The 27,942-nt window shown below is 38.4% G+C and overlaps 1 protein-coding gene across 1 annotated transcript in view; it reads left to right on the top strand.

Annotated features, from left to right (window-relative positions):
- Positions 1–27,942, top strand: part of PLCH1 (phospholipase C eta 1) — a 254,453-nt gene that overhangs the window by 172,377 nt on the left and 54,134 nt on the right. Inside the window, exons 7-10 of the mRNA XM_065540098.1 lie at positions 5,043–5,136; positions 7,993–8,196; positions 18,418–18,538; positions 22,917–23,088. Coding sequence (XP_065396170.1) covers positions 5,043–5,136; positions 7,993–8,196; positions 18,418–18,538; positions 22,917–23,088 — 591 coding nt within the window. The remainder of the gene's footprint in view (positions 1–5,042; positions 5,137–7,992; positions 8,197–18,417; positions 18,539–22,916; positions 23,089–27,942) is intronic.

The following is a 27,942-nucleotide window of genomic DNA, read 5'->3' as shown; positions in this document are numbered from 1 at the left end:
TTAAAATTCCAGCACTTTGGGAGGCCAAGGTGGGAAGATTGCTTGAGGCCAGGAGTTCAAGATCAGCCTGGGCAACATAGCTATACCCCGTCTCTACAAAATAAAAATAAAAATAAAAAAATCAGCCAGGTGCAATGGTGTGTGACTGTAGTCCCCACTACATGGGAGGCTGAGGAGGGAGAATCACTTGATCCCAGGATCTGGAGGCTGCAGTGAGCCATGATTGTACCACTGCACTCCAGCCTGGGTGACAGAATGAGGACCTGTCTCTTAAGAAAAATAAGATGCCATGAGAAAAGAAGATTCAGAGAAAAAAAAAAGCTCTTGGAAATTAAAAGCATGAGAAGAACAAACAAAAAAGAAATAGAAAAGATAGAAAATAGAAGGGAGAAACTTATCAAATAAATAATACAAAAAATTTATTAGCATGGAAAGGTAAGATTCTCTAGATTGACAAACCCAAATGAGGGCCAACCTCAGTTTAAAGATCCACAAAAAGGTAAATCGGAGTGAAATTTCACAGTTCCAAGGATAAAATGGAACCCTGAGCGCTTGTAAAAAGAGAAAAACTAAACTAAACTAATTAGCAAACAACAAATCATTCTGTGAGAAGGATTGGAATCAGAATGGCATCAGATTTCTCAACAGCAATTCTGGAAGCCAAAAATCATGAGAGCAATGATTCAACCTAGAATTTTCTGCCAAAAACTGTCAAACAAATGTGTGTGTGGAATAAAAAACAAATACACCAGAGCACACACAAAAACACATGAGGGAAAGAAATAATTTACTTCCTGAGAGCTCTTTCACAAGAGTGACCAAATAAAGTCAGAGCAAAAGCTGAATGCTGTTCCAGAACCCAACCAAAGGGAAAGAAGAAGAACTTCTGTAAGGAGAAAAAAAAGCACAATTCATGGATTATCGGTTGCCTTTGATTATGTGGAACTTGAGAGACCATTAGAGTCATTGGGAAGAATTTGTGATAGGTACATTAAAAGTTAACCAAATGAGTAGGAATGGCAGCAAGTAATCATAAAAACTGTTCTATGAGAAAGGTAAACACAATCACAGTGTACAACAGACTCAGCATTGTTCAACATTTGCATACTTGGAATACTTTAAACCCCAGATATTTCATAAAAACTGGATGATATAATTATACTGAGAGGACAGGCAGAGAGGCAGATCTGCTGACCCAGAAGATCTTATTATTATGTTAAAAATCTAACATATCTAACACAATAAGAAGTCAATAATTTTTAAAGTGTACAATACAGCATTATAAACATGATAATTAAGAAGATAAAGATGGCTGGGTGTGGTGGCTCACACCTGTAATCCGAGCACTTTGGGAGGCCGAGGCAGGCAGATCACCTGAGGTCAGGAGTTTGAGAACAGCCTGGCCAACATGGTGAAACCCTGTCTCTACTGAAAATACAAAAATTAGCAGAGCATAGTGGTGCATGCCTGTAATCCCAGTTACAAGGGAGGCCGAGGCAGGAGAATTTCTTGAACCCGGGAAGCGGAAGTTGCAGTGAGATCCCTGCTCTCCAGGCTGGGTGACGGGGTGAGACTTGGTCTCCAAAACAACAACAACAACAACAACAACAAATATATGACCTATTTCAAAAGAAATATCTAGAAATATTGGCATTACTGACTTTGGGGAGTGATTCTGGGTATAGGCGGGGCACTTCTGGTTTTAGTTACCAAAGAATCTTAGTTTTGACTTATTTATTTACAAATATATCACTTTGATAAACATAAGCTAGTAAGGTTTAGCAATATTAGAATTTTTGCAAGTGATACATTGATTTTGCATTTGGTGTTTTTGAGAATCATAGCCGTAAGAAATATAATTGTTTACCCCTTCTGATTTTGTTTTATATTTTCACTCACAGGGAAAATTTTGCTAAAAAACTTGCAGGAAGTCTGGGGATAAGTAGGTAGTGTCAGAATACGGGTATTTTATAGATCTACAACTAGTTTCTACAACGAATTCATCTGAAATTAGTTGTGCTTTAATGTGAGGACCAGTGAGTCTTTTCTCTTCTGGATGAGACTAAAGAACTACAGTAAATAAAGGAAAAGGGAATGGAGTCTAATCTTGAATAATAAAAGAAGTTAAATTGTAATAATTGATTTGAAGTAAAGAAATGATTTAGGAGTTTCAGTTATATTGAAATTTAAAAACCGATCAGTTTTAAAAGTAAGCATTTTAATTTTTCAATAGAAATAAAGAAAAATGCCCAGAGAATAGTTATACAAGGAAGTGCTTTGGACTTGAAGTCAAGAAGGTCCAAATTTGATCTTTGGTTCTGTGTCTTAAATTTTTTTTTTTTTGGCAGGGAGTTTTGTCGGCCGGGCGCGGTGGCTCACGCCTATAATCCCAGCACTCTGGGAGGCCGAGGCGGGCGGATCACAACGTCAGGAGATCGAGACCATCCTGGCTAACCCGGTGAAACCCCGTCTCTACTAAAAATACAAAAAATTAGCCGGGCGTGGTGGCAGGCGCCTGTAGTCCCAGTTACTCGGTAGGCTGAGGCAGGAGAATGGCGTGAATCTGGGAGGCGGAGCTTGCAGTGAGCTGAGATCCGGCCACTGCACTCCAGCCTGGGGCACAGAGCGAGACTCCATCTCAAAAAAAAACAAAAAAACAAAAAAACAAACACAAAACAGTTTTGTGACTTTGGTGGAGATGTTTAATTCACCTGTCTCAACATTAATTTTTCTATCTATAAGGCAGGGATAGAAACACTAAATTTACAAGACTATTTTAAGAACTATTTAAGATTATGTGTGTAAAAGCTCTTTACTGCACATTGACAGCATTACATAAATGTAGAGTCATTATTAAAATAAATCAAATTTTATCTTAAGTTCTTCTTTTAGCACCAGTTGCCTAGTGTAGAAAGCACAGTATTCAGTATTGGAGACAGCAAGTAACTCATGTTCAATGACAAACAAAACTTTCAAATGAACTCCATAGCAAGCAGGGTCAGAGTAGGAGAAATTCCTATTTCTCCCTATCAGCTCTGTCAAATAGGAAGCAAAACAGGGTGAAAAAGGACAGTAAAGAGCATTAACCTGTGTTGAACCTTCAGTCATACAATAAACTTATAATTAACTTAAGTGAAGTCTTAAAAAATTCAATTATGTAAAATGCAGGATTTTGCTGTTGGGAGATTAATTAAATGAGATCAGGGGATGGGGAAGGTTGGGAGTCAATTGACTCTTACATTTCAGTTCTCATTATTATGGGCTTTTACTGTACTTCACAAAGAGTCAATCCTTTATACCTCAATTTTGGTAGAAAGTAGATTATTTTTTCCCATTAATTCTTCTACGGTGCCCAGAAATTTATGAACTTCACAGAATGCTTACTAATATTTTTGCTAATTCAATGAATATTTTCAAATATAATGTTTTTTGTTATGAAAGTCTGCATTGTTTCCTGAATTAGTAACATATTCTCTGCTCACCTGCAGTTAGCTCCATCATCTCAGTGAGTTAGTTGTTTTGTTGTTTTTTCATCGTTTTTTTTTTAAGATTACATGAGCTTCTGGTAGTCTACCTGAGTCCAGTTTAAGACCTCTACATTCTCTACAAATGGCCTTATAAACAAAGCAATTGCAAAGTGAACTTAGTCTTCACATGGAATGTAAAATTGTTATCAATTTGGTTCATTTTATTTTGTGAAAAATTAATTTATCTTTTAGACTGCATGTGCCAAATCTCTCTAGCTCACAGCAGACAAATTAATGAGCTGCTCAAAGCCTGCCTGGGTCAGTAGAGTTCCTTGGAGGTACTGCAGTTTCATTTATTTATAATACTTTCAGGTGGTTTCTGGTAATATGGGCCCCTGAATAGAATAAGAATTAGAAATCAGCCACCATGCTAGTTTGAAAAGAAAGAAAACATTGTGTGTTCTTTTGAACTGACAAAAAACAGCGATATAGCAGCGCTTCACCCCCAGTTTAAAAGGACTGTTTAGAAAAACTAGATTTTAGTAAAACGTAAGTATTAAACCTAAACAAAAATGGAATATTTGAGAAAATATAATTAAAATATGAAATACTAGCTCACAAAATTAGCTTCCTCTATCATTATTCATTAATCTTTTTAAATGTCAATGTTAGGTTGTGGGACTAAATGGATTTTTGATCAAAATACCACATTCTTAATGTTGCTGTTTAATTAAAGAAATTACTTCTGAAGAGTTTACTTTTCCCAGTGACACTCAGCATATATTGTTCATGTAGCAAATTTGAGACTGACTCAATAATATTAATAATAGCATATACTGCCTTTTTGGTGCCACACAATGTTTTTGCAAATATTGATTCATTTAATCCTTATCACTCTGCTATCAGGTAGCCACAGAAAAGGTAAGTAACCTGTTCAAAGTTAAACTATTAATAATATGAACTAGATGATTTGAACACAAGCAGTCTAGCTCCAGAGTTGTCTGTTATGCTAGCTACCTAACATAGCTTTTGATTTTTATTACCTCTTGCTAACCTTTGTGTTCCTGAATTACCGTGGCAGATTGCTCTGCTCAGTGGATGGTTCTATGGATACACACACACACACACACACACACACACACACACGTACATTTGCTTAGAAACATTCTGTTTTGGTAGGGAATCATTCTTTTTCTACATATATTTATGATCAGCAAACTTTAGTGTTTGTGTAGGAAACGTTAATTTTTGCAGATAGATGCTAGCTTATACTGAGTGTATTTTTGGCAATGGATTTACATTGATAACTGATTTTATTTCATTGCTTCACAGAGAGCATTTGTCTAATAGTTGAAGGGCTGTTTTCACTGATTCAATCTAAAAGATGCATAGGAAGATTGAGATCATGGTCATTCTCCAACGATAAAGTAGCTGTGACACTAGTAACCCCAAACGCTGCTCATTTAGGTGCTTTGCACGGTGTCAAGAATGCAAAATCAGTAAATGTCTTTTTACTGTGGAGGAACATAGTTCATGAAATTGCAGGTACTCCTACTAGTATTCTGTTTTTCTTAGATGAATAATGTGACAACGGACTATTGTCTTGACATCATAAAGAAGTTTGAAGTTTCAGAAGAAAATAAGGTGAAAAATGTTCTTGGCATAGAAGGTAAAATAACCAATATTCTTTATTTCTCATTTGTTGATTCAGCCTGTTAAATTAAATTCCATCAAAAATTTTTAGGAAAAGAAATCAAGAGATATCCGTGGGATTATATTAATAAATAATTCAAATAAAATCTACAACACACACATATTTTCCTGCAAAGAAAAGACCATGATGTTGCTATTTCTCTTACTTTTGCAATGCCCATAAGCATTTTCCACTTCAGGCAAGTCTACCTGATACCACCATGTGTGATGGATGCCATGACATATTTGGACTTTTCTCAACTGGCTAATTTTTGGAAATAGCCTCAGCCTGATAATTTCATGAAGGGAAATTCAGTCCTAAAATAAGTTCTCTCTGAGACTAGTGACTTGCCATGTTTTTTTTTTAAAATGGTAGCAACTGACTGTTTTTCCTAATTGGTAGCTTTGGAGAAGCTGTTGGAACCACAAATCTCATTAATACAGTGACTTCATTTTATAGTTGAGGAAGTGAGGCTCAAATAAGTTAAATATTCGCCCACAGTTATGTACTCAGAATCTAGCTCCTGGAATGTTAGACATAAATAATATGGTAGAAATATAGCTAATGTATGTATATGTATTTAAAATATGTAAAGAAATACCATGAAGGCTGCCACCCAAGAGGAGGATCTTTCAGGCAGAGCAGATGATCTTTAATGAAAGACCAGCTGCCTATAAGAGCGTGCAAAGCCATGGTTTATCTAATCAATTTTGACCGTTGGCCCCCTCATTACTTCTGCTCCCAGATCAATGTGAATAAGGGGGGGTTTAATACCATCTATTTACTTCCAGGGGCGGTAGGTGATTAAAATGAAGAGGAATAATTTAAAATCTTAGATCATTAGCTGGGTGTGGTGGCTCACACCTGTAAACCCAGCACTTTGGGAGGCTGAGGGAGGGGGATCACTTGAGGCCAGGAGTTTGAGACCAACCTGGCCAACATGATGAAACCCTGTCTCTACTAAGAATACAAAAATTAGCTGGGTATGGTAGCACATGCCTATAATCCCAGGTACTCAGGAAACTGAGGCACAAGAGTCCCCTGAGCCTGGTTGGTGGAGGTTGCAGTGAGCCGAGATCATGCCACTGCACTCCAACCTGGGTGACAGAGTGAGACTCTGTCTCAAAATATAAAATAAAATAAAAATAAAATGAAATCTTATATCATTAAAAACTGTTTTAAAAACAACCAGAGATGATAAACTAACTTGGGCCTTTTCTGTGCTAAGAAATGAATCTTTTCTTTGGTGAGGCCCAAAAAGATGGAATTAAACATGGTTTCCTAAGTTATGAACATAAAAGTTGGCATGAAGAAATTAAATTTCAAAGGATATTTACAAATATAATTATACCAAATGATATTTGAAGACTTGAAGTAATTTACCCTATAATTATTCTGTTTAGGTACTTGCAAGTCATCCATGTATTTATTCGTTATATTAATGAAAACCTCTTTGACCCAGGCATTATATTTTGAAAGATTGTAAAAAAACTGATAAGGTTTTCTAAATAATCTTAAAGGACTATTTCAAAGTTATAAAATGTGCCAGCCATTAGTAGCATTTTTTCAAACCAATTTGGTTGTCAGTCACACCCTGAATTTAGACAGTGTTTAACATTTGACATACTACCTTAATTATGGCACTGACTTTACTATTTTTCAGATGAACTTAATAACCTATCAATTGCTGGTTGATCAGGGTACCTCTTGGTATAACTATGGCTTTAGCATGGCATTAGTCACACTGCATAAGCATAGCTTGAGTTCAGTCATCAGTAATTGGCTTGGCCCCTCCTCTACCTAGTCAAAATTCTTCAAAAGTCAACATATATCTATTATGTATGTAATATATAATATATATAACATTATGTATATATATGGTTATATTTAAAAGGCTATTCCTAAAAGTCATATTTCATTTTTTGACATTGTCAGTTTGACTGTATTAGGCTGTTCTTGTGTTGCATAAAGAAATACCTGGCCGGGCACGGTGGCTCACGTCTGTAATCTCAGCACTTTGGGAGGCCGAGGCGGGCAGATCACCTGAGGTCAGGAGTTCGAGACCAGCCTGGCCAACATGGTGAAAGCCCATCTCTACTAAAAATGCAAAAAAATTAGCCACATGCAGTGGTGCATGCCTGTAGTCCCAGCTACTCGGGAAGCTGAGGCTGGAGAATCGCTTGAACCTGGGAGGCGGAGGTTGCAGTGAGACAAGATCGTGCCACTGCACTCCAGCCTGGGTGACAGAGTGAGACTCCATCTCAAAAAAAAAAAAGAAAAAAAAAAAAAAACCCCAGGCTAAGTAATTTATAAAGAAAAGAGTTTTAATTGGCTCACATTCTACAGGCTGTACTGGAAGCATGGTGCCAGCATCTGCTTGGCTTCTGGGGAGGCTGGAGGGAGGTTTTACTCATGGTAGAAGGTAGAGTGGGAGGAAACAGGTCACATGGCTTGAGCTGGAGCAGGAGAGAGAGTGGAGTGGAGGGAGCCATATACTTTTAAAGAAACAGATCTCAGGAGAACTCATGCACTATTGCAAAGACAGCATCAAGCCTTGAGGGATCTATCCCCATGGTCCATACACCTCCCACCAGGGCCCACCTCCAACAAGGGATTATATTTCAACGTGAGATTTGGGTGGAACAAATATCCAAACCATACTATTGACCTCAAGCAAATCTCTCATCTTTTCCAGTTTTCCCCACAAAGGCCGTCCTGAGGGTAAATAAGATAATCATTATGAACATTTTTTGACCCCTTTTGTCCCTCTTAGAGCCATTAAATATGTACGCTTTGAAAGCTGTGGTAAGTCACTCTCTCTTTCTTCCAAAGGCTTCACAAACTTCATGCGTAGTCCTGCCTGTGACATATTTAACCCATTGCACCATGAAGTGTACCAAGACATGGATCAGCCCCTCTGCAACTACTACATTGCTTCCTCTCACAACACATACCTGACCGGGGACCAGCTCCTTTCTCAGTCCAAAGTGGATATGTATGCACGGGTGCTGCAAGAGGGCTGTCGCTGCGTGGAAGGTATGTGCACTTTTTCTGAGCTCTGGTGTGTATGGGCGACCCTGTCCTTCAATCAGTCTGTTGAGTCAAGAATAAAGAATGGAGACCTGAAACACACTCTCATACTAATTAGTACTATTTTTGTGCTCATTGTAAAGTCAGTCTTAACTCATAATTCTCTCTGGCTCCTTATTGTTTAATTGGGAAAAAGAGTATGTGTTAGCAGTTGTGAAGCATACCGTTAGTTGCTGAGAAATTATGATGAAAATTAAAGTCTTCCTAGAAAGATATTTTTAATTATACAATTGCAAAAATCGTTCAGGAGAGCTCTTTGTTGGTTTTTTTTTTTTTTTTTACTTTTATTTTTATTTTTTGAGATGGAGTTTCGCTCTGTTGCCAGGATGGAGTGCAGTGGCGCGATCTCGGCTCACTGCAATCTCCGCCTCCTGGGTTCATGTGATTCTCCTGCCTCAGCCTCCCAAGTAGCTGGGATTAGGGGCATGCCTCTATACCTGGCTAATTTTTTTTGTATTTTTAGTAGAGACGGGATTTCACCATGTTGGCCAGGATGGCCTTGATCTCCTGACCTCATGATCCACCCGCCTCAGTCTCCCAAAGTGCTGGGATTACAGGCGTGAGCCACTGCGCCCGGCCAAGCTTTTTGTTTTTAAGATACTTCGTGGTCTATCAGTTAGCTAACACTTCTTGAACTTCTAGTGGGTTCCAGGTGGTGAGTATACAGAATTAAGTAAAATATGAATTCTGTCTTCAGGGAGTTCATGGTCTAGTAGAAGGGATGAACGTTTTTTTAAAAAATAATATAAAGCAGGCATGGTATTATACACCCATAGTTTTAGCTACCCGGGAGGCTGAGGTGGGAGGATTGCTTGGGACCAGGAGTTCAAAGCTGCAGTGTACTATGATTGTGCCTGTGAATAGCTATTGCATTCCAATCTGAGCAACATAGTGAGACCCCACCTGTAAGAGAGAGAGAGAGAGAGAGAGAAACAATGTGAAAATTCCACCAGTTGATTGATATACAATAGTATAGAAGTGGTGGTATAGAGAATGAAGTGCGAGGTAAAATGTGATGAGAAATTAGTTAGGCTAGGAAGGGAGCTGGGGGTCAGCTGTAAAGGGTTTTGAGTGCTATGGTGAGGAATTTCAATTTCAGTTTTTGGTAATGAGGGGCCAGTGAAGGGTTTTAATATCTACAGTGATATGATCAGATTTGCAGTTTAGAAAGATTATTTGGGCAACAGTGTGAAAGGATAATTTTAAAAGTTTTTTTTTTTTTTTTTTGACATGTGTGTTTGTGGAGGGAGAAGGGAGGTGAAACTGGAGGCAGGAAGATGGTGGGAAGGCTATCACAGTGAATCCAAGGGAGGATTCCAAAATCTTGGACTAAGTGAGAAAGAGATGATGATAAGGATGCAGTATTAAAGAGGTAAACTTAGTGGAACCTGGTGAGAGAAAAGAATGAAAAGAATGAAGGGGAGAGCTAGAAGGTGGATGGTGCCACCCCATACTGTAGGGAATCTGAGAGGAAGAGCCTAAATGAGTCCAGTTTTCCATCTGCTGAATTTAGAGTGATTTTATAACATGTACGTGGACATCTTTATCAGTCACTTGGATAACAATGTCTGAACTTAATGAAGAGTCTGGGCAAGATAAGGATTCCAAAGTGCTGAACTTGGTATGTGGTAGTTAAAATCATGAAAGTGTACAAGATCACTTATAGAGAGAAGGGGAAAAGAGAAAGAGGCCTGAGGACTTCAGCGATCCAATGATTAGGAGTAGGAAGCGCAAGGGGAGCCAGCAAGGCCAGTGCAGAGAACAGGAGTACTTGCATCTAAAGGATGAAAGGGTTAGAAAGGAATGGCCAGAAATGCCACAGGGAACAGAAAAGTAAAATAAAACTAAGTATCCAATTTAGTTGCATTTGATAGCAGGGAATTGTTGGTGGCCTTTGCTATGTAGGTTGATGATATGTTAGTGGGCAGTTGGTTACCTGCTGTGGGTTGGTGACTGGGCATTTTTCTGCATCCAAATGCTTGATGATACAGGTTGTGGGGCAGTTTTGAGACTTGGAAGTGGGGGAAATAATATAGGTTTGTTTTCAGGTGGGATAAAGGAGACAAGAGATTTTTGAAAGGGTGTATGCCTGTTTTCTCAGAGAAGTAGGAGAGAGCCTCATCCACTCAGTATAAAGTGAATGGAGGTTGGCCACAGGGCTTAAAATCAGCAAATTGTTAAAGAAGTTATCAGAGAATGTGAAAGGAATTGACAAGGTAAGTCAGGGAAAGCCAAGCTGATTTCAAAAACAGTCTTTACTGATTCAAAATCTGGATGCTTAGACTCCTTTTGATCCCGTCCCCAATAGTACTCATCTGCTTAGAGAAGGAATGAAGACAGATTATGGAATTGATCCAAGCCTTGGGATTTCTAGGTCATATTAAATATCTTCAGGGTATTGGTGAGAGCTCTTATAAGTAACTGACAGGGGCTGCATGGTTCTAGGAAAGGAAGCGAAGTGGATAGGGGGCCATAAAATAAGATTAAGAGACTAGAAGACTCAAATAAATAGAAAAACGTGGAAAGTTATCATCACACTTAAAAAAAATGAGACCAGGGAGCTGTCATTGCAATGGGATTTAGTCACAGGTGACAATATCCAGATTGTGTCATGGGTGAGCGTCATGGAAACAGAGTGAAGCAAGGGACTATTGGCCTTGAGGAGGTCAGTGCTAAGGGATTAAATAGATGGCTACATGGTGTTTTAACTTACAAAGGATGCAGACAGGAGCAAATTGGAGATTAAAAGCTATAAGCCAGACGCTTAAGTATAAAAACAAGGTGGCCAGGCACAGTGGCTCATGCCTCTAATCCCAGCACTTTGGGAGGCTGAGGCAGGCAAATCACTTGAGATCAGGAGTTTGAGACCAGCTTGGTCAACATGGTGAAACCCCATGTCTACTAAAACTATAAGAATTAGCCAGGTGTGGTGGCATGTGCCTGTAGTCCTGGCTGCTCAGGAGGCTGAGGCAGGAGAATCACTTGAACTCAGGAGGTGGAGGTTGCAGTGAGCCGGGATCATGCCTTTGTACCCCAGCCTGGGCAACAGAGTGAGACTTCATCTCAAAAAAAAAAAAAAAAAAAAAAAAGAAAGAAAAAGAATGCTATAGAAAAGGTGATTGGAAGATGCCAGAAAGGTATAGCTGTATAGAATAAGCTTCAAAGGAGGAGAGATTTTTTTAATGAGTGTAGAAGAACAATCATTTAAAAGTAGCAGTAAAGGCATAGATAATGCCTTCTGGTTTATATTTAAATCTTCTGTGATTCATACAAAAGAGCATCTTTGGAGAAAGGAAGTAGCGTGCTCGAAGGTAAGCTGCTGCTTCGCCAGGGTAAGGAGGTTGAGGAGAATTCCAAAAGGAGTCTGAAGAAAAAAGGGAGTTGGTTTATGGTTGAATGGAGACGCCATGAAGCACAAGGGAATTGTCTTTTGGTTTTGGTGGGGAATGTGCTGGGAGTCAGCAGTGGGATGACTGGTTGTCCTAGGCATGGTGGAAAGTGTAGGGCAATGAATAAAGCAGCAGGACAATGAGATAAGACTGCTTAACTGGAAGGGCCTTCTTTTGTCAGATAGTTTGTAGCTTGAATTTTCTGCTACAAAAGTGACAGCAATGTTATTAAGGTAAATCAACATACTTAAAAAATGGGCAGGTATTAAAAACTACCTGCATACAGACACAATAGGACGACTACAAAGTGAATGCTCTGGAAATGTAGTCTTTCAACAGTATTTTTGCAATAGTTGCAGACAGTACATACCAGCAATAGTGATTAACAGTTGAGTAGCTCAAACAACTGAATAATGAAGATGCTATAAAATATTAACAGGAAGAAAATCCTTTCAAGCAATAAGAGGTCTCTAGGTGACATTCTGCTCTCAGCCCATTGTTTGCTCAGCACTCAACAAGTTTTCATGTCTGAGATGCATAGAGATGCCCTGAGCACACAGCCTCATTGGTTTCACACTGATGGTTGCCTATCATTGCAAATGCAAGTATGGAAAATGACTTTTAGTGACTCCATGAAGGGATAGTCAACTCTAGACAATTTTACAACTTAGTTAATTCTGTCTCTTCTGCTCTATTTATTTTGCTTTTCAGTTCCTTCAGATAGCTAGGCTTCTCTTTTTGATTTACCTGTCCAAAATCAGTATCCTACCCAAGCCTAACCATGTTTCTGTCATTAACTCCTTATACCGACTCAAAACTTCTAATCCTCCAGCTTTGTTTGGGGTATTAAGAAGGAAAGTTATCTGATTAAGATAATTCGTGATAAAGTACACATGAGTTTTAGTTGTCGCTTTTCCAATAGTCTTTTAATTCTAAAATGGGAGCTTTTGAAAATTGTGTGCAGTAGATGACGTTGAACAAGAGCCTTCTCTTGTACCTTCTTACTTCCTGTTTTCCAATCACTGCTGTAATACAAAGAAGCTACTTGGCTCTGTATGTCCAAAAGGTTACCTTCTCCAGATACTTGCACAAATGAGGCTATGCACAGCTGTGGTATAATTTTAAAGGATATGCAATTTTTTTATGTGCTCCGAAATATCTTCCTCACCAACTTGCATCAGTAAATTATTTCCCTAGTATTTGACTTAAAGTTCTTATTATTAGAATAATCTATAACTAGACAATAGAAATTGAACTACTATTTCTGGAATGTTTTTCTTGAGGAGAATAATTATATTTATCTCAGAGACTTGGTCAGCTTTTCATTTGACCTATTTCTTTGTATTTGTTTGTTCGTGTTGTTTTTGTGTGTTTGACCTATTTCTTATTGGAAATTGTGGTTGTCACTTTGGATTTGAATGTATTATAGGAAGGAAAAGAGGACCTACTATGATTTTAGCACCTTTAGTGGACCAGGTCTTGGCTAAGTGTTTTCCATGCATTCTCATTTAATTCTTATACTGCCACCAAGAAAGAGGGAATAATCTCTTCTTAAGAGATTCAACTCAGAGTTAAATAAATGGCTTAAGTTCCCATAGTTAGGAAGCTTGGAAGCTGGGATTTGAACTCAGGTTGGTCTGACTCTCCAACTGCAGTGTTCTCCAGAAAGTCTGTGTGGTTTTGGAGGAGCAAGCGTTGAATGACATGACCAGCCCTAAGGAATTGAATGAGGCTGTCAGGTCACATAAGGATGGCCAGAGAAAGTGAGGAGCACAACATAGAGGGGAGGTTGGCATTAAAAGGAGGAATTTGCTTCATTCATGATTAGGCCTACCACCTAAATATTTAGATGTTCCTGAAGGCTTAGCATTTGGTGACATGATCTCTGTGGCCCTCCTAACAATTTCTGTCAGTCCTGTGATTTGAAGTCCTTAGTCTACATTTGAAGCTTGGGCATGGAGACATCAATTGTATGTATAGTAGTCTCCTCTTATCTGTGGTTTCACTTTCCATGGCTTCAGTTACCCATGGTCAGCCGCACCCTGAAAATATTAAATAGAAATTCCAAAGAGAAACAACATATACATTTTAAGTTGTGTACCATTCTAAGTAGTGTGATGAAATCTTACACTGTCGTACTCTGTCCCTTCTTCACCACAAGAGGAAAGGTGATACAGTAAAATAAGATATCTTTAGAGAGAAACCACATTCACATAACTTTTATTGCAGTATAATTGTTCTCTTTTACTATTAGTTATTGTTAATGTCTTACTGACCTAATCTATAAACTAAACTTTATTATAGGTATGTATATATAGGAAAAAAACAAGAGAGTGTGTGTGTGTGTGTGTGTGTGTGTGTATATATATATATATAGAGAGAGAGAGAGAGAGGGTTTAGTACTCTGCAGTTTCAGGCATCTACTGGGAGCCTTAGAATTTATCTCCCGAGGATAAAGAGGTACTCTTGTATACCTAGTGGCATTTTATCTACCATGTGGCCAGATGAAGGTATTTTTTATTCTTAAACAGCTGCAGTTAGAATTTAAAGAACCCAATTTATAGAATGTAGCCAGTCATGGATTGGAAATTTCAGGTCCCACAGCTGTTTTCTGAAGCAGCTTTTGCCAAGTGTAGCACTTGAGAGATGGAGAAGAATGATTCTATACAGTGTTTTCACACTATTGTGACCTGCAGGCTCTCTCTACTTTCAAGCTTCTATTTTGGTAATGTTATGTTTTCCATCTCCATTAGTTCAGCTGCAATAATGTCCTCAGTCAGGATAGGTACATAGTGTCTTGAGGAAGAGCAATAAGTCTTTTTGGTGAGGTGGGCTTGTTAGCAATCAAATTGATAACATTTTTACATGGCCTTTTATTTGCTTGATTTTCAGCCTGAGTTGCTTAATAAATATGGATGTTCTGTCCAGGGGATTTTCATTCTCATTATGGGACTGTGTTGCATCGCTGTTGTAATCGGTTTATGACTTCTCCAGTTATCTCTGGGAGTGCTATCAGGGTGGAACGTCTTTAAGCTCCATTATGAAAAGCTGTCGTGTTAGCTATTTGGCCTTCAGAATGGCCAAATCGTTGTCGGAGTTGCTTTGCTTTTGGGGTTCTATAGTGTGTAACCTGATTGAAAAATGGGCCCTGGCTCTTTTATGAGCAGGGGAATTGGATAGAGGATTTCTACCTTGCCAACATTCCCATTTACAACATTAGCACTTACAGGAAGCTTCACTGCCATTTGAACCTGGCCATGAAGGCCACATATAAAGATGCCAGTACCGTTTGGGAATGTTGTTACCTTCATCTCACAGACAAGTGATGGAATTAGATATAAAAAGTGAACATTAGGACAACCTCCTGTCCTCAATTATGAATATTCTGCTTATGTTGTAAATACTAGCCAAAGACTGCCTTCTTTCATGACTGATACAGTTTTAGAAGCTATTTTTAATGTGGACATAGTAAGCAAGTCAGGCAAGGTATTGTTTTGTCGCCTTTGCATTCTTATGGAAAAGCTATTAGTTCCTTTATGAAGAATCCTGTTATGCCCTTTCTTATCCAAGAAGGGACCACAAAACAGGGTAAACATTGTTAAAATTATATATTATTTGAAACATCTGTTAATTTTTTTTCCATGATTATTTCCAGAGACAAATTAAAGACTGTCAAGTACATGGAAAAATACAGGTGACGCTTCTCTTGTGAGAAGATGTTGTTGATATATTTGACCTCATTTGCAGGCCCCAAGGAACAGTGGACATTGTCTGATAGTATCTCAGAACCTTTGGTTTTCTTAACAGCATCTTATCCTTAAACATTGTTTTTAGCATTCCTGTGGTATAAACTGTAAATGTTTTTACTTCTTTAATTTTTTCTATTTTTTTCCCATAGGGATGTTTGAACAGCCAATGTTTAGTGGATTCATATAGATATTATTTGGGGTTCTGCAGAGAAACAGAACCAGTAAGATATGTAGAGAAAGCAAGAGATTGAGATTCATTGGTTGATTTTTAAGGAATTGACTCTCATACTTGTGGGTGTTGGCAAATCTGAAATCTGCAGAGCCGGCCAGCAGGCTGGAAACTTAGGTTAGACTTGATGTTGTAGTTTTGAGTGTGGATTCCAAAGGGCAGGACGATGGAACTCAGGCAGTTTCTGTGTTGCAGTGTTGAGAATTTATCCTTGAAGGGAAACCTCAGTCTTTGCTCTTAAGGCCCTCAACTGACTGAGTGAGGCCCACTCACATTGTGGAGCATAATCTGCTTTACCCAAAGCCTGCTGATTTAAATGTTAATCCTATTTTTTAAATGTCTTCACAGAACATATAGACTGGTGTTTGACCAAATAACTGAGCATCATAGCCAAGCCTCACTGACATGCAAAATTAACCATTACAATCACATTATGATTATGGTGAACATTTTGCGTGTTTTAGAAGAAAAACAGAGATATCATCTCCTGGGGTAATACACAAAGCACACATATAGGGGAAGGTGCTACTGAAACAGAGAACATATGTGGTTTGGAACTGTGTGGTCCTAATTAAAGGCAGAGTTTCTTTTCTTTTCGGTTTTTTTTTTTGAGATGGAATTTCGCTCTTGTTGCCCAGGCTGGAGTGCAATGGCATGAGCTCAACTCACGGCAATCTCCACCTCCCAGGTTCAAGCGATTCTCCTGCCTCAGCCTCCTGAGTAGCTGGGATTACAGGCATCTGCCACTACATCCGGCTAATTTTTTGTATTTTTAGTAGAGAAGGGGTTTCACCATGTTGGCCAGGCTGGTCTCGAACTCTAAAGGCAGACTTTCAATCGGCATTCCATTATGCAAATTCAGCTTGCAGAAATGTTTATGTTTGACCCATATTGTAGTTTTAAAAATGGATTAATTGCCAGTATTTAAAAATTGGGAAAATACACAGCAATAAAATCTAGACATTTTAGTTTCCTCAGAAGATCTGGCAACCAAGGTTCTTATTCCCACTTAGTAATGATTGACAGTAAGTAGTAGTTATCTCATGCAGGCACACATTTCCCATTAAGCTGCTGCACTTATTTATATTAACTGCTAGGTACACTTATTTATATTAACTCTTGGTGGTGTTTGAGATGATGACCTCTTGCTGTAAGGAAGAGAGAGATCCTGTGGACTAGTGAGGTTCTGTGGAGGATCCTTGTTTTGCCTTGATTAGGATTTAGATTGGCAAAATGAGAAGGGGATATGTCAGTTGACTTTAAAAGAAAGAAGCAAAGATGCATGGAGGTGGGACTGTATGTGAGAAAATTTGCCGCCTAACCAGAAGAACAAGCCTATGAGATTGGGTGTAGGAGAAGGTAAGACTGAATTATCAGACAGGAGCTAGCATGATAATTAAGGCAACATTGTCCTTTTAACAATTAAACTTCAAATTGTCTGTGCCTTAAAACAACTGAAGTTTATTTCTTGATTATGTGAAGTTCAAAATAGGTGTTCCTAGTGGGCAAATCTCTCAAGCAGTTTTGTCTTTTTCCATCTCGTGGCTGTGCCATCTTCACCGCTTCTGAAGTCACAGCAGAAGAGGAAAGAGGGTGAATGATTATGTAAGGCAGCAGGTTTCTGTCGAGCATACCTGAAAGTGGTGCACATACTTTCTGCTCACATTTCACTGGCCACATCCTCCTGCAAAGGAAGGCTAGGAAATAGAGTCCAGCTGTGTTCCGTTGGTAAAAGAAGAAACAGGGCTAGTGAATGACTAGCCAATCTCTAGCACAAGAGACAGGGGCATTGGAGGTAAGCAGGCAAGAGCTTCTGTATCATGTAAGATATTTATTAATCTGTTTAGCATATATTTACAGACTACTTCTCTGTGTTGAATGCTGTGCTATGCACCACGTAGACTTTTGAGCAAAGGAGCAATGCGGTGAAAGTGCTGTTTTGAGGAATTAGCCTGGGGGCAGAATATAAAAACAAGAGAAAGCAAATTCTTAGTCAGAGGGGGATGGTGAAAAACCTGCTATCTTTCTCCAGCTGAGAGCTAATGAGATTGTGTGGGTAAAGAGCAATATTAATAGTATCAATGACAATCATAGTTACTATGTGCCATGCAGTGTTACAAGCTACTTTATGTGTACTTAACTGTCACTCAAATTTATGACATAAGTGCTATTACTCTCCTTTTCTAGACGGGGAAAGCAAGTCTTCAAATGATTAAGTCATTTGCCCAAATTCACATAAATCTTGGCAGGGCTCTAGGATTTAAACTTAGGAAGTCGATGTTGTTTTATAACTCCTGTAGTATTAGTGAAATGGAAATCAATCTAATGAAAACATTGTGAGCTTAAGTGAACAATAATGAAAACTATATTATTAATTTGAGAAGGACACTGTGACTTTCTAAAAGACCTTCATAACCTGAAGAAGAAGAAGAAGAAGAAGAAGAAGTGAAATTGGATAAATGACCTTTCAAGAAATCTCCCTATTCTTGGGCACACTTGACTGGATTTAGTTAACTTCTAATGAGTTTTTGGTGAATTCTGAGCTGTTTAAGAATATGACATCTTTTTAACCACACTCAAAACCAAATCATTGTGTCTTGAGGAAAAGCAAGTCTTTAATTCTTTGTTCTGATAAATATGCCAGAACACCAATTTCTGTATCTGTGTCATGTCTTTGTCAGGATTGAAATGGGTATAATTTCAGATAATGGAGTTAAAATAATATGTGTCTGGTATTTCCAGAAATATTAATAAACACCAGAGACTTTGGGTTGTTGATATAAAGTTCTGTTTTTGGCAGTTGACTGTTGGGATGGCCCGGATGGAGAGCCAGTAGTACATCATGGTTACACTCTCACTTCAAAAATTCTCTTCAGAGATGTTGTGGAGACCATCAACAAGCACGCCTTTGTGAAGAATGAGTGAGTACAGCAGCACCCGCGAGCTAAGCGGTAGCTTCCGGCATGGAGCTGCCTGATGTAACGTAGCTACAAAACCACGTCCTGTTCCTTGGACTCTACACTGCCCTCTACCAGCCTAGTTTTCTCCTTCCTTCTCAGCAAAACATCGTAAACAAATAATGTGGCCTTCACGTTTGTACTTTCTCATGCCGCATAGATTCCTTATCCCATTCTTTCTCAATATGCCTACTTAAAGACGTTCTTGGAAACAGTGACCTGTAAATTTGTAAATCCAGGATGTCAAGTGTCCATAAAATCTGGAAACATAGGTTACTATGTACATAATTAGTGGGTTTTGGTCATGATGGATGTCTTATCTATACACTGAGGTGTCTGGAGTCCTTATGTTACTTGACCCTCTCCTATCATTTGACAAAATTGAATATTTCCTTGTCTTTTTTGACTTCCATTATATCATTCTCCCCTCCATTGCTCTCATTGCTTCTCAATCTCTTTTTTTTTGTCCTGTGGTCTTCTATAAATCTATTTCCTTACTCCTTTAATGGTTAACTGTTTTCTAAGGTGTTGCCCTAGATCTACTTTCTGGAAATTTATTAAATTCTATGTCCAGAACTTTTCCCCTAAGTTCTAGACCCATGTCGAAAAATACTCAGTGAGGCCGGGTGCGGTGGCTCCTGTAGCACTTTGGGAGGCTGAGGAGGGTGGATCATGTGAGGCCAGGAGTTTTGAGACCAGCCTGCCCAACATGGCAAAGCCCTGTCTCTACTAAAAAAATACAAATATTAGGTGGATGTGGTGGTCCACTTCTGTAATCCCAGCTACTTGGGAGGCTGAGGCATGAGATTTGCTTGAACCCGGAAGGCAGAGGTTGCAGTGAGCTGAGATTGCACCACTGCACTCCAACCTGGGTGACAGAGTGAGACTCCAACTCGGAAAAAGAAAAATAAAAATCCTCAGTGAATATTCATCTGAGTATCTCATAGGTGTGGGGAGCCACAACAGTGAGCAGAAGATAAGACTCCTGCCATTAAGGAGCTTACTCCCCAAGGGGAACTCAGCATCTCAGTCTGCCAAACCTCCTCTTGCTTCTCGCTCCATTTCCTCTTGTTAATAGTTAGGGGCAGAACTGGCTTCAGCCAGAAACTGGGAGTCATTCTAGACTCAACCAATTCTTGGCAATTCTACTTCCCAAGTTATCTTTTGACTCCATTGCCTCCTGTTCATTTTTATTTCCCCTTTGGTTCATCCTCCACACTGGTGGTATAGTTTTCTTTCTGAAATATGAGCATGGTGATTCAATTCTGGTCTTGAAGCCCATCAGAAGCTCTCTCAATGCACAGGCATATCTTCATGTCCCTTAAGGTCTGGCATCTCCCTTGTCTTCCACTATCATCTTCCACCATTATACCACAGAGATTTAGGATTCTGCCTTCAATGACTGTCTTTCAGCTTCCCCATTGAGCCTGGCTCTTTCCCCACTCTTATGTATGCTATTCTGTCTGCCTGGAACATCCTTCCCTATTAGTCTATCTGATTAATTCTTGCTTATTCTACAAGGCCATTTAAGTGTTGTCCCTCTGACAACTTACTAATACCACCAACTGATTTAAATCTTCTTTTTCTCCGTATTTTCTCTGTATTTAGCACCCTGCACATATTTCTGTCATATCACATAGCACCCTCTTGCAATTGGTTGGTTCCTTGCCTTCTTTTACATCTGTAAGACTGTGAACTCACGGAAAATATGAGCAATGTCTTATTATTTTGGATTTATTTTTGTTGCCTAGCAGGTACCTTCAGTATACCAGCTGTTCAAGAAAGGATTTTTGAATTAAAGGAAACAAATTAAAATTACAATTGTGTAAAATTAATTTCTTAGAAGTTAGTAGCCTTTAAATTTCCACTATTTGGTCTTCTCATTAATTAAACATGAGGTTAAAAATGCTTTTCCAATGAGACACACTTGCTGCATAGCAGATTTAGTTTATGATGCCTCCCATGTGGAAGAATCTTGAGTACTGCATTCTAATGGGTCTTCACAACCCTGATTTCTACAGGTCCTAGCCAAGTGAGTGAAGTAATTTTTTCTTCATTTCCCAATGTATGAAGTAGAGTGTTGAGGAGGCCTGCCACCTATGTATCTTGGAAGATCCTCTGGTGATTTGACAATTTACTTCAAGTTTGGGAACCCTTAGAAGAAAAGCGCTTCAAATTAAAACAGTTAATAAGCTTGTTTAGTACATTTTAAAAGTTCAGCCTTTTCCTCTCCTTTCTTAATTTTGGTTGCATCTTTCTATCAGGGTTTCTCAACCGTGGCACTATTGACATTGTGTACTGATAATTTTTTTTTTTTTTTTTTTTTTTTGGTAGAGAGCTGTCCTGTGCAATGTAGGGTGGAAAGCAGCATCCTCAGTTTCTACTCACTATGTGCCAGTAGCACCCCTGATGTGTGACCACCAAAAATGTCCCCAGATATTGACAAGTGTCTCCTGTGTTGGGGGAATAATTGCCTCATTCCCTGTTGAGAAGCACAGCTTTACACATCATCAAACGCTAATTAGGCTTTTTTTTTTTTTTTTTTTTTTTTGAGACAGCCTTGCTCTGTTGCCCACGCTGGAGTGCAGTGGTGTGATCTCAGCTCGCTGCAAACTCTGCCTCCGGGGTTCGAGCGATTCTCGTGCTTCAGCCTCCTGAGTATCTGGGATTACTGGCACGTGCCACCGCGCCTGGCTAATTTTTGTATTTTTAGTAGAGACAGGGTTTCACTATATTGCCCAGGCTGGTCTCGAACTCCTGGCCTCAAGTGATCTGCCTGCTTTGGCCTCTCAAAGTGCTGGGATTACAGACGTGAGCCACCACTCCCTGCCACTAATAGGTTTTTTGTAAATGAATTGACAAAGTGAAAATTCCTTGTTAAAACTCCCTGATGTGACTGCAGGACAACTCAGGGTTGTCAGTTTGTTGTCGCTGTTGCTTTTCTCTCTTCTAGCATTCTAGGGTAAAAGCTATGCGAAGAAACAAATAGCAAACAGATTGTAGTCGAGTAAGGAAACCTACCTCAGCCACAAAGGCTCATCTGTAAGATGACCCACAGCATCAGGTTTTACTAATGAGGAGACAATGTAGGTCTGGAGGTCATAGCCTGTATTGTGGAACTTGTGCTTGTCATGAAAGCCTGGAAAAAGTTTTTCTGCACATTGATGTATTAAGTGATTTAAATATTGGTACATGTTGATATATTAAGTGATTTAAATATGTTGCCTATTATGTCTGAAGATATATAACAGAAAACTAGAAAAAAGTCAATAAACCTGAATTTGAAATAATTTCTTATTCTGAGGAAAAAATAAGGTTGAGGGCAGTGAAATCATGTCATCAGCCCTGATTTCGTTTCTGCCTTAGGCACCAACTCCTTTAGGTAATTACTTACATGGATCTCATGTTTTCTGTGCAGAAACCTGAGTGCTAGTGTCGAATGAATGCTTGGCTGGTTTTTATTTTTATTTTTTGGCAAAGACTTATAATTCTATAAGAGCGATTTTGAAATGTGTGATGTAGGATGCTATAAAATGCAGAATTCCCTTATGTTATTTTATCCTCAATCATAATTTTCAAGGTGGGAGTTAATTATATATTTTAGAGTCAATAACTTCATTTAATGATATTCAGTGGTCTCCTAGATGCTTTTAGACTTTTGAATAAATAAGGCAAAATTACATTATTTGAGTTTACTTTATTTTATTTATTTATTTTTTTGAGACGGAGTCTCACTCTGTTGCCCAGGCTGGAGCACAGTGGCCTGATCTCGGCTCACTGCAAGCTCCGCCTACTGGGTTCACGCCATTCTCCTGCCTCAGCCTCCTGAGTAGCTGGGACTACAGGCGCCCGCCACCTCGCCCGGCTAGTTTTTTGTATTTTTCGTAGAGACGGGGTTTCACCATATTAGCCAGGATGGTCTCGATCTCCTGACCTCGTGATCCACCCGCCTCAGCCTCCCAAAGTGCTGGGATTACAGTCGTGAGCCACCGCGCCCGACCGAGTTTACTTTCTTTAGACTTCTCATCTCTTTTAAAATTTTCTCTTCTTTTAAAAGAAACATAATATATCTACCATTTTTTCCTGATGCAAAATATTAGAAAAGCCATCCCGTGTGGACTGGTATTTTGTTCAGCCATTATGCTTAGCAAAGTATATTTGCTCAGAGGAATTTTTTAAATGCATTTCTAATCTTTCTCATTTTAGAAGCATTTTAATCATCAGCAGTATCGCAAATACTGTCACTAGGATTGTAACAACACAATGAATACTGAATCATTTTCAAAAATCCCTGTGAGTTGCCTGCACCCGACTCCTCTGGAATGTGTTGCTCTTTTCTCAGGTTTCCGGTTATATTGTCTATCGAGAATCACTGCAGTCTCCAGCAGCAAAGGAAGATTGCTCAGTACCTGAAAGGAATATTTCGAGATAAACTGGACCTGTCATCTGTTGATACAGGGGAGTGCAAGCAGCTTCCAAGCCCTCAAAGTTTGAAAGGCAAAATTCTAGTGAAGGTAATTACTTCAAGTAATGCAATAAAAGACATTCATTATCAGCTAAGCCTGCCCTCCCTTAAAGAATAAAAACTGGTTTCAATGGGGAATAATAATTAGAATCAATACATGAAGGATTGTCTAGATCTATGTATGCTCCTTATTCCAATGTATTTATAGTCGTGTCTTCAGAAGAAGCTTATTGTTGACTGAGCACATATTCTGAGATTTGTACTTATGAAGTGAAAACATCAATACTGTAAGCCAAATGTTTGATATTTTAGTCTGTAATAGTTGACACTAGAGAGAAATGTGTGTGTAGGAGCATGAGGTTCAGGAAAGGAGAAGGCTCCTTGTATCCATATCTGAAAGAAGTTCTTTTAGATTTTTTTTTCTCATTTCAAGCTCCAATAACTATCTGTCAAAAAAAAAAAAAAAAAAAGGCTTCATGGTTGATCAGTCTTGGTTATGCAAGTGAGAAGAGCTCACGTCAAAGAGGAACATAGGCACAGACATCATGCCCCACAGGACTCACGTATATGTGAAAGAGCAGTATGTGAACAGAATGACATTTCATAAACAGATTTTCTGAGGGAGGAAGCTTACTACAATAAATATTATTCGTGCAAGGAATAGCCAGAGAGACAGTTCTTTGAGTTTTCAGATCACTGACTTTGCGGTTTTACTCATTTCCAGTGAATTTTGTGTGTTTGTACTAAAACCACCTTGGGTGGCCACATCATTTTGTGATTAAAAATGTAAAGAAAAGCAATAGGGTATTAAGATTCAAACTGGGTTATATTTTACTTAAAAGAGGTGTGTATGGAAAAACAAATACCATATAGGAGGAGTAGGAAAGTCAAGGAGACAATGTAATTTCATGGCAGGACCTCAACTAAAGGGAGAGCAGCACATGGAAAAGATGGGACATATTCATTCTTAGAATTGGTCAAAACCTGTTTTCTACCAATTAAATGAAATTATAGATTCTGAATACATCAAAAAGGTGTTGCTAGGCATTTATATGCATACAAATATTTGGAATAAAAGCTCCACATAATGCAAGAGATAACATGAAGGCCAATTTGCCCAAGTCTTGCTAAAGCAAAATTTTATAGTAAAAATTGATTTCTGGGTTAGCAAATGAAATATCATCTTTATAACCTTGTAAATGTTTCTACTTCCTAAATATTCTTTAGTCAGCAGTCAGGACGTTAAATGCAGAATAAATTCATTTGATTGAAATCTTTCTCTTTTGGACAGTGGAACTTACATTGGATATTTAATGTGGACTAACTGAGTCTCCTCTGCATAACTGGGCTTTGAGTTATTTGACACAGAATATCCCATGGCTTATGGCATAGGGACGAATCAGAGGCAGAAAGTTTGAGGCACTCATGGGAAAGGGTGGCAGCAACGTGAACTGCAAGTATTTCTAGAGCATCTGAGATCCATTTGCTGGTAGCAATTTTGTTTAGACTTTAAGGAGTTGCCTGGATCTGCGGACCAGCACAACCCCATTTAAAGCAAAAACAAGAAAACAAGACAACTGATTTCTTGTGTTCCTTTAGTATGAGAGCAATCTCTGATTGAAAAGGCAGGATTTCTGTGACTACTTACCGCCTTGGAGATTGACAAGTTGTTTATTATTACAACTCTTACACACATATGTTCCAATCATGCATGCATACACATTATGTGTAAATTTTCTGATAAAATACAGGCAAAGTTCATTTTATTGTATTTTACTTTATTGCATTTCACAGACACTCCATGTTTTGTGTGTGTGTGTTTGTGTGTGTGTGACAAATTGGAGGTTTGTGGCAACTCTATGTCAAGCAAGTCTTTCGCCACTGTTTTTCCAAAAGTATGGGCTCATTTTGTGTCTCTGTGTGACATTTTGGTAATTCTTGCTCTATTTAAAACATTTTCATTATTATTGTATCTGTTATGGTGATCTGTGATCGGTGATCTTTAATGTCACTATTGTAATTGTTTTGGGGAGCCATAATCCCTGCCTATATAAGATGGCAAACTTAATTGATAAGTGTTATGTGTGTGCTAACTGCTCCATTAGCTGATTCCCCTGCTCCTGATTCCCCATCTCTCTCCCACTCCTCATTTCTCCCAGTTTCCTGAGACATAACAGTATTGAAATTAGGCCAGTTGATAACCCTACAATGGCCTCCAAGTGTCCAAGTGAAAGGAAACTCACATGTCTCTTACTTTTTAAAAAATATTTATTTATTTCGATAGGTTATGTGGGAACAGGTAGTGTTTGGTTACATGGATACGTTTTTTAGTGGTGATTTCTGAGATTTTGGTGTACTTGTCACCTGAGCAGTGTACACTGTACCCAATGAGCTGTCTTTTATCCCTCACCCCCTCCCACTCTTCCCCTCCGAGTCCCCAAAGTCCATTATATCATTCTTGTGCCCTTGTGCCCTTGTGCCCTCATAGCTTAGCTCCCACTTATAAGTGAGAACATATGTTTTGTTTTCCATTCCTGAGTTACTTCACGTGGAATAATGGCCTCCAGCTCCATCTAGGTTGCTGCAAATGCCATTATTTCATTCTTTTTATGACTGAGTAGTATTCCATGGTGTATATATGTATACCACATTTTCTTTATCCACTTGTTGATTGATGGGCATTTGGGCTGGTTCCATATTTTTGCAATTGTGAATTGTGCTGCTAAGAACATGTGTGTACAAGTGTCTTTCTCATGTAAAGACTTCTTTGCCTCTTGGTAGATACTCAGGAGTGCTATCTACCAAGAGGAAAATATTTACTTTTAGTTCTTTAAGGAATCTCCACACTGTTTTCCATAATGGTTGTACTAGTTTCCATTCCCTCCAGCAGTGTAAAAGTGTTCTGTTTTCACCACATCTACACCAACATCTAGTATTTTTTGATTTTTTGATTATGGCCATTCTTGCAGGAGTAAGGTGGTATCACATTGTGGTTTTGATTTACATTTCCCTGATTATTAGTGAGGTTGAGCATTTTTTCATATGTTTGTTGACTATTTGTATATCTTTTTTTGAGAATTGTCTATTCATATCCCTAGCCTACTTTTTGATGGTATTATTTGTCTTTTTCTTGCTGATTTGTTTGAGTTCCTTGTAGATTGTAGATATTAGTCCTTTGTCAGATACATAGTTTGTGAAGATTCTCTCCCACTCTATGAGTTATCTGTTTACTCTGCTGATTATTTCTTTTGCTATGCAGAAGCTTTTTAGTTTATTTAATTCCCATCTATTTATCTTTGTTTTTGTTGCATTCACTCTTGGGTTCTTGGTCATGAAGTCTTTGCCTCAGCCAATGTCTAGAAGTGTTTTTCCAATGTTAACTTTTAGAATGTATATGGTTTCAGGTCTTATATTTAAGTCTTAGATCCATCTTGAGTTGATTTTTGTATAAGGTGAGAGATGAGGATCCAGTTTCATTCTTCTACATGTGGTTTGCCAATATTCCAGCACTATTTGTTGAATATGGTATCCTTTCTCCACTTTATGTTTTTGTTTGCTTTGTCAAAGATCAGTTCACTGTAAGTATTTGGCTTTCTTTCTCTATTCTGTTCCATTGGTCTATCTGACTATTTTTATACCAGTACCATGCTGTTTTGGTGACTATAGTCTTATAGTATAGTTTGAAGTCAGGTAATGTTATGCCTCCAAATTTGTTTTTTTTGCTTAGTCTTGCTTTGGGTATGCAGGCCCTCTTTTAGTTCCATATGAATTTTAGGATTTTTTTTTCTAGTTCTGTGAAGAATGGTGATGGTGTTTTGATAGTGATTACATAGAATTTATAAATTGCTTTTGGCAGTATGGTTATTTTCACAATATTGATTCTACTCATCCATGAGCATGGAATGTGTTTCCATTTGTTTGTGTCATCTGTGATTTCTTTCAGCATTGTTTTGTAGTTTTCCTTGTAGATATCTTTCACCTCTTTGGTTAGGTATATTCCTAAGTATTTTATTTTATTTTTTGCAGCTATTGTAAAAGGGGTTGAACTTGGTTGTTGTTGGTGTATAGCAGTGCTATTGATTTGTGTACATTGATTTTGTATCCTGAAACTTTACTGAATTCATTTATCGATCTAGGAGCTTTTTGGATGAGCCTTCAGGGTTTTCTAGGTATACAGTCATATCATCAGCGAACAGTGACAATTTGACTTCCTCTTTACAGATTTGGAAGCCCTTTATTTCTTTTGCTTGTCTGATTGCCTTGGCTAAGATTTCCAGTACTATGTTGAACAGAGGTGGTGAAAGTGGGCATCCTTGTCTTGTTCTAGTTCTCAGGGGGAATGCTTTTCCTTATTCAGTATAATGTTGGCTGTGGGTTTGTCATAGATGGCTTTTATTACCTTAAGATATGTCCCTTCTATGCCGATTTAGCTGAGGGTTTTGATCATAAAGAGATGCTGGATTTTGTTAAATGTTTTTCTGCATCTATTGAGATCATGGGATTTTTGTTTTTGTTTATATCGTGTATCACATTTATTGACTTGTACATGTGAAACCCACTTGATCGTGGCGGATTATGTTTTTGATATGCTGTTGGATTCAGTTAGCTAGTATTTTATTGAGGATTTTTGCATCTATGTTCATCAGGGATATTGGTCTGTAGTTTTCTTTTTTTTGTTATGTCCTTTTCTGGTTTTGGTGTTAGGGTGATACTGGCTTCATAGCATGATTTAGGGGGGATTCTTTCCTCCTTATCTTTTGGAATATTTTCAATAGATTTGGTACCATTTCTTCTTTGAATGTCTGATAGAATTAAGCTGTGAATCCATCTGGTCCTGGACATTTTTTTTGTTATTGTTGGCAATTTTTTAAATTACCATTTCAGTCGGATTGCTTGTTGTTGG

Source organism: Macaca fascicularis, chromosome 2, assembly GCF_037993035.2.
Source record: "Macaca fascicularis isolate 582-1 chromosome 2, T2T-MFA8v1.1".
Classification (NCBI taxonomy): Eukaryota; Metazoa; Chordata; class Mammalia; order Primates; family Cercopithecidae; genus Macaca; species Macaca fascicularis.
Note: the sequence above shows the minus strand (reverse complement) of the source record. Positions and strands in the feature narration are given on the sequence as shown.